The 16,652-nt window shown below is 33.1% G+C and overlaps 1 protein-coding gene across 1 annotated transcript; it reads left to right on the top strand.

The window, feature by feature from the left end:
• Window positions 1-2,339: 2,339 nt before the first annotated feature.
• On the top strand, window positions 2,340-15,280 carry LOC134234840 (spermatogenesis-associated protein 20-like). Its single transcript, XM_062716885.1, has 14 exons — window positions 2,340-2,467; window positions 2,982-3,098; window positions 3,260-3,479; window positions 4,074-4,220; window positions 4,790-4,991; window positions 5,190-5,326; window positions 5,511-5,615; window positions 5,718-5,792; window positions 5,883-6,086; window positions 11,379-11,571; window positions 11,907-12,072; window positions 12,483-12,691; window positions 13,086-13,285; window positions 14,779-15,280. The coding sequence occupies exons 1-14, from the start codon at window positions 2,382-2,384 to the stop codon at window positions 15,031-15,033; spliced, it is 2,316 nt and encodes a 771-aa protein (XP_062572869.1). The 5' UTR covers window positions 2,340-2,381; the 3' UTR covers window positions 15,034-15,280.
• Window positions 15,281-16,652: the final 1,372 nt, after the last annotated feature.

Raw genomic sequence — 16,652 nt, 5'->3', positions numbered from 1 at the left:
TGTCTGCTTGGAAAGCATTATCCACAGCCCTGGGGTCTAGAATTACGCTTTCCTCTTGACGGGGTGAGTAAAAATTCGTACGGGAAAGTACGATCTTGGGTCAAGCTCGCCCGCTTGGGAAAGTAAAAATAAATGACAGTAGACTCTAATGTTGTTGAAAGTTGTTCTTTTCACAAGTTTTGATTGAAAATTGATTTGAATTTACTTAGCTAGTGAGTTGTGTGAAGCGATATAAAGAGTTTCCAAATTAAATGCACATGATCACTACCGGAAATACTTATTTGCTGTATATTAAATGAAAAACCAAAAAAAAGGTACACTTTGGATTTCCCGGAATTAATACGAACATGATTTGAGGGCTATAACTCTTTAAATTTAAATGATTAAGGTTAGAATTAACGAAATAAATGTTGTACTAGTAATCTACTGAACAAGAATTTTTACTTTAAATAAAAATACAATTCAATATAGCATACAGTGTATTAATATATTTATATAAAAAATACAATGCAATATAGCATATTAATATTTGTCTTATATCAGAGACATAAATAGCATAAATATTTTAATTGGAGGAAAATATTCACATATCTGAACCATGGGGAAAATGTTAGCCTGTAAATGGATATATAAACATAATCATTATGACAATAAAATCTTAAATTTTGATTGTTTCATGTTTTTGTTGGGCAAGTGAATTTTTTAGGCAGGCAAGTGAAATTTATTGTATGACTTGCCCTTGGGCAAGTGAGTTATAAAAAAATTCTAGACCCCTGACAGCCTTTAGACTATAATTATAATTCTTGTAATTTCCCCTTTTAATGGAAAAAATCTACAAGGAAACAAACAATAAAGCAACAGAAACAAGACTTGAAACATAGAAAGATATCAAAATTTAAAATAAAATACCTGTAACGAGCTTCCATACTTTATTTTTTTCCTCCGAAGTTTGCCCAAAGTGAGGCTTATCTATTTTTAGGCCACAAGACAGAGGCTTTTAACAGACGATAACATATATGTAGGGTGATCAGATATCATTTTCAGGCTTAGGAAATAGGGTTTTAAGAGTAAATGTTTTGGCTTTATGAGAAATTGACGTGATTTGAATAGATAAGGAGATAAATAGAATCTTATTTCTCTAAATGGCATAATTTTTTATCTTTTTAGTTATTTTACACTATATTTACACCTGATGCTAATTTTTGGGTAAGAGTTCCGAAAATGACGATGGCTATCCGAAGAATTGTTAAGAATAGTAAGCCTATATAACATATAACGAACGCCCCAAGATTTGATACAATCGAAAGTAGATAACGTCACAATAATAGATATTTCAAATCATAATATGTTTTACAGTGTGACCGTTGAGGCGAGCGCAGTTGTACCTTCAAAAATACAGTTGAAACGTTGATCTGCCACTTCTAACCTCAAGTCGCATGAGACATCTAGATCGTGATGTCACACGAGAGCTCGTCAGGGTTTACGGAAACAGCCAAGCGTCTAGAAATCTGGTTCCCTGTCACTGTTATGCTTCGTATACTCCGCATCACCAGGGCCAGGTGGATTATAATGGATTCAGGGCTAATCTGCCCTGAATCTTAGCCCATTGTGACGTCGAATTTGCTGCGCTTCCGGTGAAGACGTTCATTGTGACGTCGTATTTTTCTAAGCCGTCAATGTAATGTGTCATTGTTGCGTCGATATTTATTTCTGTGGTTAATGGCAACAGCTAATAACACCCCACGATTTTGCACGCATTGTTCTGACCATTGAAAAGAAAGCATAGAATGTAATCCGCCTGGCTCTCCTGCCTTGGCAAGGATGAGACAGGGTACCAAGCTAAGCGTCTAGTTGAAATTCACTTGGAGCTCCTCTGGTGGCTCGTACCTTGCACACTAACCTCGGACGTCAAAGATGTTCTGCCATCTTGCTGAGTCAGTCATGTGATCTTATTTGAATTTCATTCAAATGTTGTATTTTTAAAATCCGAGTTAATTTGTATTCATGCTTTCAAAGACTACTAAGGAATGGTTGTAATTAACATGAGGAATTACGAAAATAAAGAAACCTTCAAAGAACTTTACACTTTACACAGAGCGTAATATAAAATGAGTGACAAGGCAGAAATGTGTCAACTTGATGCGCATTCCTCCGCCTATAACATCCGAGGTTCGAATGGAGCGTAGCGGAGTCAGCCGAGGATTGCCGATTGTAGAAGAAATTTTGACGAGTTTTGTAAGACTCGACCAGTGAGGAATGTAGTGGAGTCAGCCGAGGATTGCTGATTGGTTGAAACTAATAGACCTATTGCAATTTTTGTCGAAAGACATTGCAGGGTTTTTTTGTTTCTTTTTAAGATTTCTACAAACTGAAAGCCTTTTATGCTTTACGTTATTTATTTATTCGCGCAAAGGGTATCAGGTAGCAAAGGAATTCTGGGAAGGTTTCACAACAAAATTTGCTTGACGTATGTACAGATTTCATTTCACATTTCCTCTGTTCTTACACGTTAGTCTATTGAGCTAGCTGCGCTCGCTAATATGTTGGCGGTGTGACCATTGGGGCGAGCATTCATTTTTAATTTAGATCGGGTTTGTCAAACAGCACGTGGCATTGGGTACGTCTAGACTTTGACATCACATGATGTCTGAAAGAATGGGTTACCAAAATGAAGCCTGAACTGTGCTGTCTTTAATGAAGAACGGTTTATTTACTATTTATCTGCAATACAGCCATAAAATCGTTGCAATTTTTTATTTTGCTGAACTTTTGCTGTTATTCTCATTAGAACATAGCAGCTGTACAAAGCGATGCATTGTGGGTCCAAATGACTGCGAAAAAATTTCTATAGAATCTTCAATGAATGTGCAGTAGTTCGAATTTCCTATTTGCCAAGGCATTGTCATTAGAGCATGCAGTTACGAGTGTCGCTTCGCTCACTTTTATGTATCACAACAACCTTTTACAACATTATTTTACAGTAGGACAATGGCTTCTGGTGGAGAAACTAGCAATAATCTGAGCAACAAGAGACAGAATCGATTGGTAAATGAATTGTCACCATATCTGCTACAACATGCTTCCAACCCTGTGGATTGGTAAGCTAAAATATGTGTAATACCTAATTTATCTTACACTTGTAACTTTAAAACACTTAAAAATTGCAGACATTCCCTAAAAACATGACAATCTTCTGTATGATTTAAAATATTGGACATTTATTAAAATGTTGTGGGTCTTATTTTGGCACATTGATCAGGTATCCATGGGGTCAGGAAGCTTTTGACAAAGCCAAGGCAGAGAACAAGTTGATTTTTTTGTCTGTTGGGTACTCGACTTGTCACTGGTGCCATGTGATGGAACGGGAATCATTTGAAAATGAAGAAATTGGCCGTATTCTTAACGAAAACTTTGTTTCCATAAAAGTGGATAGAGAAGAGAGGCCTGATGTGGATAGAGTGTATATGACATTCATCCAGGTATTTTATAAAATTTAACATGATACAAAGTCAGCCATTATACAGACCAATGAGACCATTTGTGGAAATGTTACTTATTTTGATTAAAATGCATTAAAAATTAGTGGAATTGTTAAAGTCATTTATTATCCCATAGGGATATACACTACACTTATGATTGGTGTATAAACATACCTCTAATAGAATTTATATGATTTCTGGTGTTGTCTCTAACTGTTAATGTTCTTCAATCTTCATTCCTCAATGTACACTTGGAAGAAGAATCCTTTTTATATATCCTAAAATTAAACTTAGCTTAATTTCAAGCTAATTTACCAGAAAATTTTGATACAAAGATGATACCTTTAATACATGGACATCAATCATATTCCCCATTAAAGAAAATACAGATACTATACAGAAAAGGTACATGTGAAGTTAAAATTGAGATTGATTTAATATTTTCCAGGGAATCATCTCACAAACACTTATACATGTAGTTTGATAGTGAAGACTGTTTGCAATGCATTGATGAACTTTTCTAAAGAAAAAATCATTAACTAATACATATGTTTATATACTTGTATTTAAATGGAATGAATTGGATGTTTACAGGCTACTTCAGGGGGAGGAGGTTGGCCTATGAGTGTATGGCTGACACCAGAGCTTAAACCATTATTTGGAGGGACATATTTTCCTCCAGATGACAGATATTATGGCCGTCCAGGGTTTAAATCAGTACTCAACACTATTGCAGAACAAGTAAGAATCAGTACTCAACACTATTGCAGATCAAGTAAGAATCAGTACTCAACGCTATTGCAGATCAAGTAAGATCAAGTAATTTACAGAACAAGTAAGAATTGGTAATCAACACTATTGCAGATCAAAGAAGCAGTTTTACTGATACTGTGCTATCCTTCAATAGCAAGGTCATTTGTTTAGGACAAAACCTGCAGTCAAGGGGAGATGAGTTCGAATTTCTTTGTGATAATAATTTTGAATCTCAGAATATATCACATCCTATACATTGTTATGCCTGTTCAACCTGTTGTATAAAGGAATTCATCTTTTAGGGTTAATCAATTAGCTAAGAAACTCTGATTTATAAAGAATGTGTATCACAAAAGAAAGACTAAAATCTCCTGCTCCAGAATAGGACCAATTCAGAATCTTCTTTCTTATAGGATTTGTTTTATCAGTAAATATTAATTTTGATACTTTTCATCATTCTCAAACAAAAAAAAAATAACAATCAGACTTATTCATATACATGTACATTTGCCAGTTCAGGTTTCACAAAATTAAAAAAAGAGAGAAATCTGTTGTAGTGGAAAACCAGGAGAAGTGTGATAGAGGAGCAATCCTCTGTCATTTTGAGGACCCTGCAGGAGGGGACTAGTGCCTCTGAGGCCCCCGGGCAGTCCCTCCCAAACTTAAAGGCCTGCACTGAGAATCTCTACTATCAGCTGGAAAGGTCATTTGACCAAGAAAATGGAGGATTTTCAAAAGAACCTAAATTTCCTCAACCAGGTTTAAAGAACTAACAATAGATATTCTTTTATGTCTTTAAATTAGGAATTGATATAATTGTATTTATGTAATATTTTGTCCCAGAAAACTACTTGTAGAGAAAAAAATCAAATGTTCCAGTATGAATCTAAGAAAGTGTGCTTATATGATGATTATTCATCAAAGCTATTAATATCAAAAATGTGTATTTTTTTCCAGTCAACTTCAACTTCCTTTTTCGCATGTATGCCAAATGTAAAGATACATATAGTGACATGGCTAAAAGCAGTCTGGAAATGGCAACATTTACACTGAGCAAAATGGCAAAGGGAGGAATATTTGACCATATATCTAAGGTGACAGTTTCTAATTTCATTTAATAAGTCATTTTAGTTTAGCTGATCTTTTACAATAAGAATTCCCTTTCATTGACATACATGTTTGAGCAAAATGCCCATGAGTATGTTGTATATTTCAAGTGTGTATGTGTGTGTTTTGATAAAAAGGAAGGTGTTTTAAGAAAAAGACTGATCCTTTTAGGGATTCCACCGATATTCTACAGATGCCATGTGGCATGTTCCACATTTTGAGAAAATGTTATATGACCAAGGACAGCTTTTGTTTACCTATGCTGAGGCTTATCAGGTACATCTAATTAAGTATCAATTTTTATCAATTTTGAAATACATGTACATACACTTTTTTCTTGGAAAACCCCAGGATAATGCAGTTGTCATTCTGTTTCAGATCACAAAAGAGGATGAATTTTCCCAGGTTGTGAGAGATATTGCAGAATATACTATGAGAGACTTGTTACATCATGTAAGGTATTTCATGGCCTAAAAAGTTGAGATGTTGAAACCATGCATGGATTGAATTTAAGTGAGTCTTATGCATTGATTTTCTCTATAGGCTGGGGGATTTTACAGTGCTGAGGATGCAGACTCCCTGCCAACAGCAGACAGCACCAAGAAAAAGGAGGGGGCATTCTGTGTGTGGACTTATGATCAGATACAAGAAATCCTTAGTGGAAAGGTCAAAGACAGCCTCACTCTGGCTCAAGTCTTCTGTCATCACTTCAATGTCAGGGAAAAGGGGAATGTCAATCCAATGCAGGTTATTTAATGTCTTACAATACTTGATATTACCGTAATTTACGGAATATAGGTCGATACTTTTTTTCTCAGAACCCCTGGGGTCAACCAATATTCAGAATGAGACCTATTTAAGGTTCAAGTTTACGAAAAATGCCCCTAAATCAGTAAAATTTACGTCAATTTCAATGCAAATTTGTGCCACTTTCGGAAATTTTGGGATTTTTTTTGCAAAAAAATTAATGTCCCGGAAAACAATAACATATTTATTCTAAAGCTTACTTTAAATAAATTTCATTAATTCCATTAATTATCCATTGATGACAAAGGAAAACAACATTGCTTCATCTATTAAATAATTCCTCAACGTATTATTCATCATGCGGTATCCATCTTGTGAAGTTAGGAAGTCGCGATCGTGTACTAAAAGTAAAACCGCAACCGTATCAAAATTTAAAATACGGAAATTTTTCACGATCACAACTGTAGTGCTTTACCATTTATTACCGGTAGTAGCGATAAATTGAAATAGTATATTAAATATTAGTAATGAATACGGGTGACAGAAATATAATTTAAGACAGTAATATAATTTTTACAAATATTATAAGGTTTATTAAAAGCTTCTTCGTACACAAGAAGTACATTGAATTACCGGTATACAACGATTGGCTTCTAACAGAATTTTAATTGTCTGACATATAAAGGGATTTACACTGTGTACACAAAGGTGTTAGCACCTGTGTTGGTTTAAATGCCTGCAGGGCATGGTTAAAAAACCCACGTGTCGTTATAGGGTATTAGTGTTACCGTAACACATCATTGAACAAACAAAGCTGTGAAATTCATGTTGACAGTCAAATTGTGAATGTACTCTCAATCAAATTTATAAGTTAAACTTATAGGGTGTTAATATGATTTCAATTCTTTACTGTTGCTTGATATATACATTCAATGGTCATTTGCGTGTTTAGAAAAATCCCTGGAGAAGAAAAATAAAAATGGCAGACATCGAAGTAATTGTTGTCCACCGGTAAATAATGTCTCAATAAAGTTTATTAGGAATGTGTCCAAGTTGTTCTGAAATCGGAATTACTATTCTTTGGTCTCGGGTATTCCCGAACTATAGCTGTAAAATAATAATGTATTTACATGTTATTTGTGCCTCTAATTTAACAACAGTGTGAAACTACGGAGGCATTGAACAGGCAAGTTAGAGAAAAATAAGTAGTAACACAATTCAAAGAATTTTGAGCTTCCAATTTTTAAAAACTTTATTTAAATGCTCTACTCATTAAAATACCTGTGTATTTTCTTGATACGTTCATGTCACGGAATAACTCTGGTAAACTTAGGGGTTGCCTGTTCTGGTACACTGTATCTGCGTAAGAATCTTTAGAAAAACAGGAAACAAAGCCTCGTCCTATATAGTAAGTTCGTCCTATCTTAGGATTTTTCAAAAATTAAGGCTGAAATGAGCCTTTCAACCTATATACCCCATCAACCTATAATCCCGAAATTACGGTACATTGAATTTGAAGTAATTGCACAGAGACTATAAAAAGTATTACAGTCGCACCTGCTGTTACGGCCACCCTTAATCAGCGGCCACTCCTCATGAGCGGCCAGTTTCAATCCCGCACGTTCATTTTTTCACTATATTTTAACTCATTTAAGCGGCCACCTGTCTAACGCGGCCAGTGGCCAGTGTTTTTAGGTCCCGTGCGCTCAACATGCCTGTTTTCAGCGGCCATTTTGTCTGTTTTGTCACATGACTTCCGTCTGTCACGTGACCTCGTATCCTCATACGAAGCCAAACATGAACAGCTGATAATGAGTTAAATAACAGTTAATAATTGCAGGTTTAATTTGATCTACAGGATTTAATGATTTAATTAATATGATTTAAATAATTTATTGTTAACAAATGTTTTTTGGTGTTCTTTATAAAGATACGAATGTAAGTTGTCTAATATGGTCATGATATAAACGAATACATTAATTACAATTTCACCTGAGGTTATCAAGTGGAGCGGCCAGTATTGCGTTTAACCTTTTATGTTATATAATCAAATACATGTGTCGAAAAACTAAAAAAGCTTTACACAGCATCAGGGAAATGCTGAGTAGTTAGAACATTTCATAATTTCCTGTGATGTAAATTTTATGGCTGTAAAAAATTAAATTAAAATTAAATTAAAACACACACAAAAAAAAAAACAATAACAGATTTCTGTCAGAAAGTCATGTAAAATGAAATATAAGAAAAGGGAATCCATGTGACTTAAAACTTCCCAAGTTTTTTAAACTTGTTGAAATTGTGGATTTGGATACCTGTGAGAATAACTGGTCGCAATTTTTTATTCATTGGTTTGAAACCTGGAATAAGTGGCCACCTGTCTTATGTGGCCAATTTGTCATTCTCCCACAAGTGGCCTCTTAAAACAGGTTTGACTGTAATTTTCAAAAGTTTTTGAAAAAGTAGCTCAAGATGGTACCTTAGCTTTAAAGGTACTTGGACACACAGATTTGAAGTTATTATTTTCTTCTATAATATTACGATTTATATATTTTTGATAGCATTTCACACAAAAATTAATTATATATCTTATTTCAAATAAAAGATATTAAAATTTCAATTTTTTTGGCGGGTTTGATTGACACATCCTTGCACTTTCACAAATTAATTTTATTCTTAATCCTTAGGAGAAGTGGTAATCTCGTTTTGTATAAATGAAAAATATTAATACTATAATCCAGAAAATTCAGAGTAGACATTTTCGAAAGCAAAACAAACACACAATATATCGTCAGTCCGTGCAATTGTGGTAAGCTGACTGTGACGATTGAACGCACCCGGTGAATTGCAAAACATAAACAATAACAGAACTTGAGCCCTGTTTACAAAAACTGTGTACATAACACGAGTGTGCTCGATTTGCTAAACTCTGTACGCAACTTTTAGTTCGGAATGACGATACTTGTGAAGGAGTTTTGCTTTCTAACATTTCAACTCTGAATAAAATTATTTTTCTGGATAAAAGTTTTAATATTATTCATTAATACACAACAAAATGGCCACTTTTACTTAGGATTAAGCATAAGGTAAAAATTTGTGAAAGTGCAAGGATGCGTCTATCAAACCCGCCAAAAAATTTAAAGTTTTAATTCCTTTTAAATGAAATAAGATTTTCTAATTAATTTTTGTGTGAAATGCTATTAAAATATATAAGTCGTAATATTATAGAGAAAATATTGACTTCAAATCTGTGTCCAAGTACCTTTAACAATATAGTCCTCTTTGATTTCATATACATGTAATATGTTTTTGGGAGAGGGTTAAAATATTTTTAAATATGGATGATTTCATGCAAAATAAATCTTTCTTTGGATTTGACTGCCTTCAAATAAGAGGAACTTTTGTCATTTTTGTATTAAAGCTAAACCTTAATTTGCTCATACAGATCTAGTGAATTACAATTGCATATTACCAGACATCTCCAACTGCCATGGTAGATCTTACGTGATGTACTGAGACATCACATGTTAAAGAAAATATAAGTTAGGATGTTAAATAAAAGGCATGTAAAAGAAAATATTAGTGCAAATAAATTTTATCCTCTTGTATCATTAAAACTTGGATAAGTAAAAGCATTCAATGTAGTTTTTTTTTCGATTATAGTGTAAATTTTTTTTATTACAGCAAAATACGAAATAGCGGTTAAATTTTCAATAGCTTGCTGGATAGCTCAATAGGGTATTTAATTTGGTCTAACAAGTATCCCATTAGGTTTGAATCTAGGTCATGAGGTTACTCAGGTGTATCATTAGATTTTACAGGTAAATGTGAGTTGATTTCAATGTTGTATGAAGCCACATTTATGGGCTAAAGTGTTATGCAGTAAATACATGCAGTACTTTTATTTAATTGCAAATATTTTTTGCAGAGTTAGTGAATGACAGCCCCCCTCCCTTTTCTGTTCTTACAAAAGGTATTGTTTAACAAAGTCAGGAAGTCAGCTCCCCACTCCAATTTTCCCACTTTATACATAAATAGGTATATAAACAGAATAATATTATAAATACTTTGAATGATATAAATAACACAAATAAAATGTATTAAATTAATTATGATGAACATTTCTACTCTCATCAAATTTCTCTATATTCATGTCTGTTACTCTCTGAAATAAATTCTCTGAAATTTGAATTGATTTAGAGCTTGTTTTACTGAAGAACATGACTAGTAAGATTGGGTACTCTTGCTATTAATTCTATTCTTTACATTGATTCAATTCTTACTTTATTCTTTCATATTTTAAAAAATAACACAGAGGTAACATTATAAATTAAAGCAAATTCTCAAAATTGGAGAATTATTCAGTGATGAGAGTTAAGAACTTTTAGTTTTTATATATATAAATTAATTTTAAACCTTAGTAAATTTATCAAAATTATAAAATCAAACCAGTGAGTTTATCATGGATGATGAGATTTTGATGTACAACAAATAGTGTGCTAAAAGTTTTTGAAAAACCAATGTATTTGAATGCTGGATTCAGCAATGTTAAGCAGTTTAATCTAATGGGTGATGGTGATATTCTTTACCAACATTTTGTCCACAAGAGAAATTTTACCCTCTAATATGAAATTACTTTTACGTTATGAAAATAGATTACAATGGGTTTTTATGGTGGAAGTGACAAGACTTGGAAGGAATTAGAAAGGATAGTATGCAGAAGATGTACGCATTACTGAAGAGCTAGAATACAATTTTACTGAAAAATATTTGCAATTAAAGAAAAATACTTGTTAGACCATTTTAAATACCCTATTGAGCTATCCAGCAAACTATTGAAAATTTAACCACTATTCCGTAATTCGCTGTAATAATAAAAGTACATTTTATGTGCACATTTGCTTGTGCTTATTGTTATACATGTACTTTCAAACTTCATTATCTCATTTTCATTGGGAGTAAAATAAAACCTTTGAGATAACTACATTTTGTACAAGAGGATTCGATGGAAATATCAGAGTTAAAATGCATAAAGAAACTCACTTAAACATAACCATGGTATTCATGATATAGATCCCTGTCAAGATCATGAAATTCTACTGTACTGTACACATTGCACATTAATATACCATTTATTTATCAGATTAAAGTTATGAATAATGTTGATCATAAAAAGATTTTTTTCTGTATTGTACACAGTCCACTTTTATATACCGCTTTTTATCAGATTAAAGTTATGAATTATTTAGATCATTGGAAATCTTTTATTATTTATAAACCATGTCATTTCTACAGGATCCCCATGATGAACTGAAAAATCAGAATGTGTTGATCGTTCAGGGATCGCTGGAGGACACTGCCCAAAAGTTTTCTCTAAGCCCTCCAGAGGTTAAAGAAAATCTGGAGAAATGTAGAGCTCTTCTTTATGCAGAGAGACTAAAAAGACCCAAGCCCCACCTTGATGACAAGATTGTAGCTGCTTGGATTGGTAAAAATTTAAAACAAAAACCATAAAATGATTCCTATCAGCAGCTTATACTTTATACTTTATTTATTTGATATGTCTGAGATTTATATAAGTTCACAATTTTTCTGATCATTTTTCAACAGTTCTAGCTGAATTTTTTAGTTCATATTTCCAGTTATAATACAACATACATATACATACTTTAGATATCTGTAGACTGTAGATATGTTTGATATTTGTTAATTTAAGATTGTTGAATACTATCCTTATGTCTTTGAAGTATACATTATAAAATACATGTAGTTAAATACTGAAATATTTTGTTTCTGTCTTCATATGAATTTCACATTTTTCAGGTTTAATGATTTCTGGGCTCTCCAAGGCAGGCCAAGCATTGAAAGAATCAGAATTAAAGGATCAAGCTCTGAAAACAGCTACATTTCTGAAGAATCACATGTACAACAAAGAAAGCAATACTCTATACAGAACCAGCTATGTGGAGGAGGGGAATATTACAATAGGGCAAGTTTAAAGTTGTATGGTAAAATTGCAATGTTTTTTTTTTTTGTTGTAAAAATTGGAAATGTTCATAAATACCATAAGTGATTATAATTATTGCACTTTGTTTAGTTGCCAAGAAGTGTATGAATCCAATTTGAAGATCTCAAGTTTTAGTTAATTATTTCATTAGTATACTGAATCAAAAATTTACCTGTATACAGAGAGGCACAATACAAAAATATTTCATTTATTATAGTAATTTGAATTCATCGTGCAAGGGGAAAAAGATGAACATGTTATTGAATGTATCTGTTTGGAATATAGTAATTTCTATATTTGTTTTGCATTACCAGTTCCTATATATTCTAGTCACATTTCTCAGAATGATAATAAAATGTTTAATATTTTTACAATGTTTTGGCACATTACAGGTCTTCCCCTATTGAGGGATTTGTGGATGACTACAGCTTTGTTATTCGAGGTCTTCTGGATTTATATGAGGTCTGTCATGATGACACCTGGGTAGAATGGGCAGAACAATTACAGGAACAGCAGAATACCTTGTTCTGGGACAGTCAGGGAGGAGCTTACTTCAGCAACAGTGGCAAAGATGCCTCCATTGTACTCAAACTTAAGGATGGTTAGTACATCAATGCATATTCAGATAGTACACTGTACTGTAAGACAGGGTTGTTCCTAGGACTGGGGGCCAGAGCATTTCCTGCCTGTTATGAACTAATCCCCTAGTTATTCTGGTATTCACTCTCAACCCCCAGTTATGGGAGGAACCAAAAGCTCCTTTCTACTTCTTTTCTTCTCCCTTCAATTCTCTAGGACAGCCCTGATTATATTGATTTATAGTGTAGCTGGACATTGTTCGTATACACTGTTCTAATTAATTTCTTCATTTTCTCCTCATTAAAACATGATTTTTTTCTAAAATTTCATTGATGATATTTGAAAAAATGAATTTACCAATACTTTAAGCTTTAGACTAACTATTAATTTTTTATTATGTTCCACTTTTAATTTAGACCAAGATGGTGCTGAGCCTTGCCCCAATTCTGTTGCTGTAAGCAACTTGGCCAGACTAGGTACTCTACTGAATAAACCAGAATATCATGAAAAAGCATCCACAATTCTGAAGGTGTTTTATGAGAGACTTACCAAGATTCCCATTGCTTTACCTGAGATGGTGTGTGGACTGATGCTTGTACAAGACACTCTGAAACAGGTAATTGTAATTCTTCCTAAATCATGTCGTAAGTGAGATTTATTTTCACAATTAGCTTGTTTTCAAACATCAAAAGCAAAATATGTTCAGGTTTCCTGAAGTCAACTAAGTCATTCAGGTGACCTATTCCTATCTTTTATTATCTGTCATTATTCATCATCCATCAGTTATAATCTTTTTAAGATTTTTTAGTTTCTTCTCTTGAACAACCAAAATCAACCAATTCTTGGTTAAAAGCTTCTATGGACTGAAGGAGCAACACAGGGAATTTCATGGTATATTATTTCCTGGAGCCTGTCAGGGTTGGGGCTAAAACCATAAAAATTAATGCATTCTTCAAAAATTACTTCTAGATACAAAGCAGTCAGGTTGTTAGAATGATTATAAAAAACATTGAGCTCCCTACCTAAATCATGAAATTCATGGACCATGGATTTAGTTTCTGGTGTTAGATTTGGTTTTATTCATTTTATACGAGTGAAATGTAAATTTACAAATATTATGATGTAAAATGTATAGAAGTTTATTGATCATATAGTGAAAATGTATAAATTCTTTATAAATCTCTCTTCCTTAATATTTAGCTTAGCTGCATATAGTTATGATGAGCAAGCTTGGATGCACCTTATAAATTGTGATATTCATGGCCCTTGGACCAGAATTTTGGTGCTTTTCAAATTAAGGATCCCTGGTTAGAATGGGACTTACTAGTAAATCAATTACTGTATACAGGGTTATTTTCGCCCCATTTTATTTTCGCCCTTTCACACTTGGAAACAATTTTGCCCTGTTTTAAATTCGCCCAGGTACAATACTGTTTAAGAAATCTTGCTGTGTATTTTTAATTCGCCCCGTTTTAAATTCGCCCACCTGTGGGTAGGGCGAAAGGGGCGAAAATAAAACGGGGGCGAAAATTTCCCTGTATACAGTATTAAGTTTCAAAATACATGTTCACATATAATGAGGTAAAAGATCCTGTCCAAAGCCATGCTCTTCATATTGAAATATTCACAAGTATGGATTTAAGAATTACTTTAGTTTATGGTTGGATCACATTTATAATGTCACAATTTTTGATGGAAGGTAAGCAGGGAAACATCTTGCAGAAATCTAAAAGATCATCTCCCTCTTCTTTCCATAAAAAAAACAGCAAGGTTAAAGTAAAATATATTTGAGCATTGTGGTGCATAGGCCTCTTTGTTACCTAATCAAAAAACTGAAGTCTCTTGATTTTACAAAGAATTTTTCAAAGACATCTTTTGGCTGTATTAATGAGGAGTTACATGTATTTGTTTGAATTATTTTTTTTGTTTGTTTCAAAGCCTGAAATACAAGATCGACATTCTTGATGCTTATGATTTCAATTTTTTTCTCACTGCTGTATTTTTAATTCGCCCCGTTTTAAATTCGCCCACCTGTGGGTAGGGCGAAAGGGGCGAAAATAAAACGGGGGCGAAAATTTGTGTTAAATGTCAATCCTTTTATTTTTTCAGATTGTATTAGTGGGAGACCCAAACTCAGATGATCTGAATGCATTGATGAATTGTGTCGACAAACATTATTTACCAAACAAAGTTACAATTATCTGTGATGGCAAAAGTCAACCAGTTATTACTGGGAAACTTGAATTCTTGAAAACTTTGATAAAAAAGGACAACAAGGCTACTGCTTATGTGTGTGAGAACTATTCATGTGAACTCCCTGTCACATCTGTGTCAGATTTAGAAAGGGTTTTGAAAGTTAAATAATATTTGGATTATATGTTTTACACATACTTGATACAAACTATTTAACAAGGCCTCTTTAAAGGAGGATTTCTGTACATAATTTTATCCTGATTTTTTCAGGTTTATGAGTCCTATATTTTCCCAATTTTAAAGAAATTTTTTGGAAATAATATGTATTGTAACAGCACTGACGGCTGATGACTTTATAGTTTGTAATCCCTTTACAACATGTACATGTAGTTCATGTCTTCATGACCTATTTAATTACTTGCATGCAAGTTTTTTTTTTCAATACTAGATTTGAGTGCGAATTCCCCTCTCAAGGTCAAGACACAAATATGAAGCCCACTATGTTAAGTACACACATGCAGTATATAGGCCATATAGTAGCTCCCATATTTTGAACATGTATTTCCAATGCTGGTGAACAATATTTGGGTCTACAATCATCACATGCATATGACAGAGCTCCAGCTTTTCCAACATGCCTTCCATTATATTGTTTGTCATTCAAGTACCAAAAGAACACCAGAAAAAAAATCACTATTTAATATCCATTCAATAACACATTATTACCAGACAACTTAAATAAAATAAATGTGCAAATTACTTTCAGGAATTTTGTTACAAAATATTCAAACAGAAAATGCCTCAATATTTTGGTATATATATATATATATATATATATATATGTGTGTATATATATATAATATACAGGTTTACAAGAGGCTCAGGGATCAACTGGTTCACCTATGAAATGTGGCTAAGAAAAAGCAAAAATCAGTTTAGTATTGAAAAACTTAAATGCATAAATGGTCCTGACATACCCCTAAAAGGAAGGGGTATGATTTGACAACATTGAACCTACACTAAATAAGGATGTTTATATATTTTTGACTGTGGCCTTTTTCCCTAAAAGTTTGAACTCTCAGTGTGGCCCCACTCTACATCCAGGGGGTCATGATATGTACAAACTTGAATCTACCCTATCTGACAATGAAAGCGCATTGAGTACTTCACCTTTCTGGCCCACTGGTTAAATAGAGTATCAAATGTAAATATTTCAATAATGAAAATGTATCAAAAATGCATCATTTCAAATGAAGTGTTAAATAATGTTAAAAAGAAAAAGTTCATGGAACAGGAACAACACATGCAATCTTTTATCAAGAATTCCCTGAAATTTGACAAGACTCTTTTTTCTTCCAAGTTATTCACATTGCAACGTTTTGTCCAGACCGGCACACTCTTCTAAGGAGATTTCTATGATATATATCACGGCTGTGTTTCCCTTATCATCAAACTGCCAGATTTTGTCCATAGGTCTAAAACTTATGATGTACTCAAAGTCTATCAGGGTGAAGTTCAATTCTCAACATAAAATTTATGGTTCCCGAACCCTCAAAATTAAAATTAAAAACACAACTGTCTTTATAATTATCATTGACACACATAATCATGAGAAAACTTGGTAGGGTGGAAAAACTTTTTTCATGATAAGTATGGCAAGTGGAGGGCTCCCAATGTGACAGCAAACTGGGTTTTTCTTGTGTGAACAGACTTGGCATAAAATTCTTACATGAATAAAAAATGTACATTTGCAAGAGTTGTTTCCCTTTATCAAAAAAAACCCCTCCCTA

The sequence above is a fragment of the Saccostrea cucullata genome, unplaced genomic scaffold, assembly GCF_032062105.1.
Source record: "Saccostrea cucullata isolate Sc308-1 unplaced genomic scaffold, CSIRO_AGI_Scuc_v1 ctg10829, whole genome shotgun sequence".
NCBI classification, from domain to species: domain Eukaryota; kingdom Metazoa; phylum Mollusca; class Bivalvia; order Ostreida; family Ostreidae; genus Saccostrea; species Saccostrea cuccullata.
Note: the sequence above shows the minus strand (reverse complement) of the source record. Positions and strands in the feature narration are given on the sequence as shown.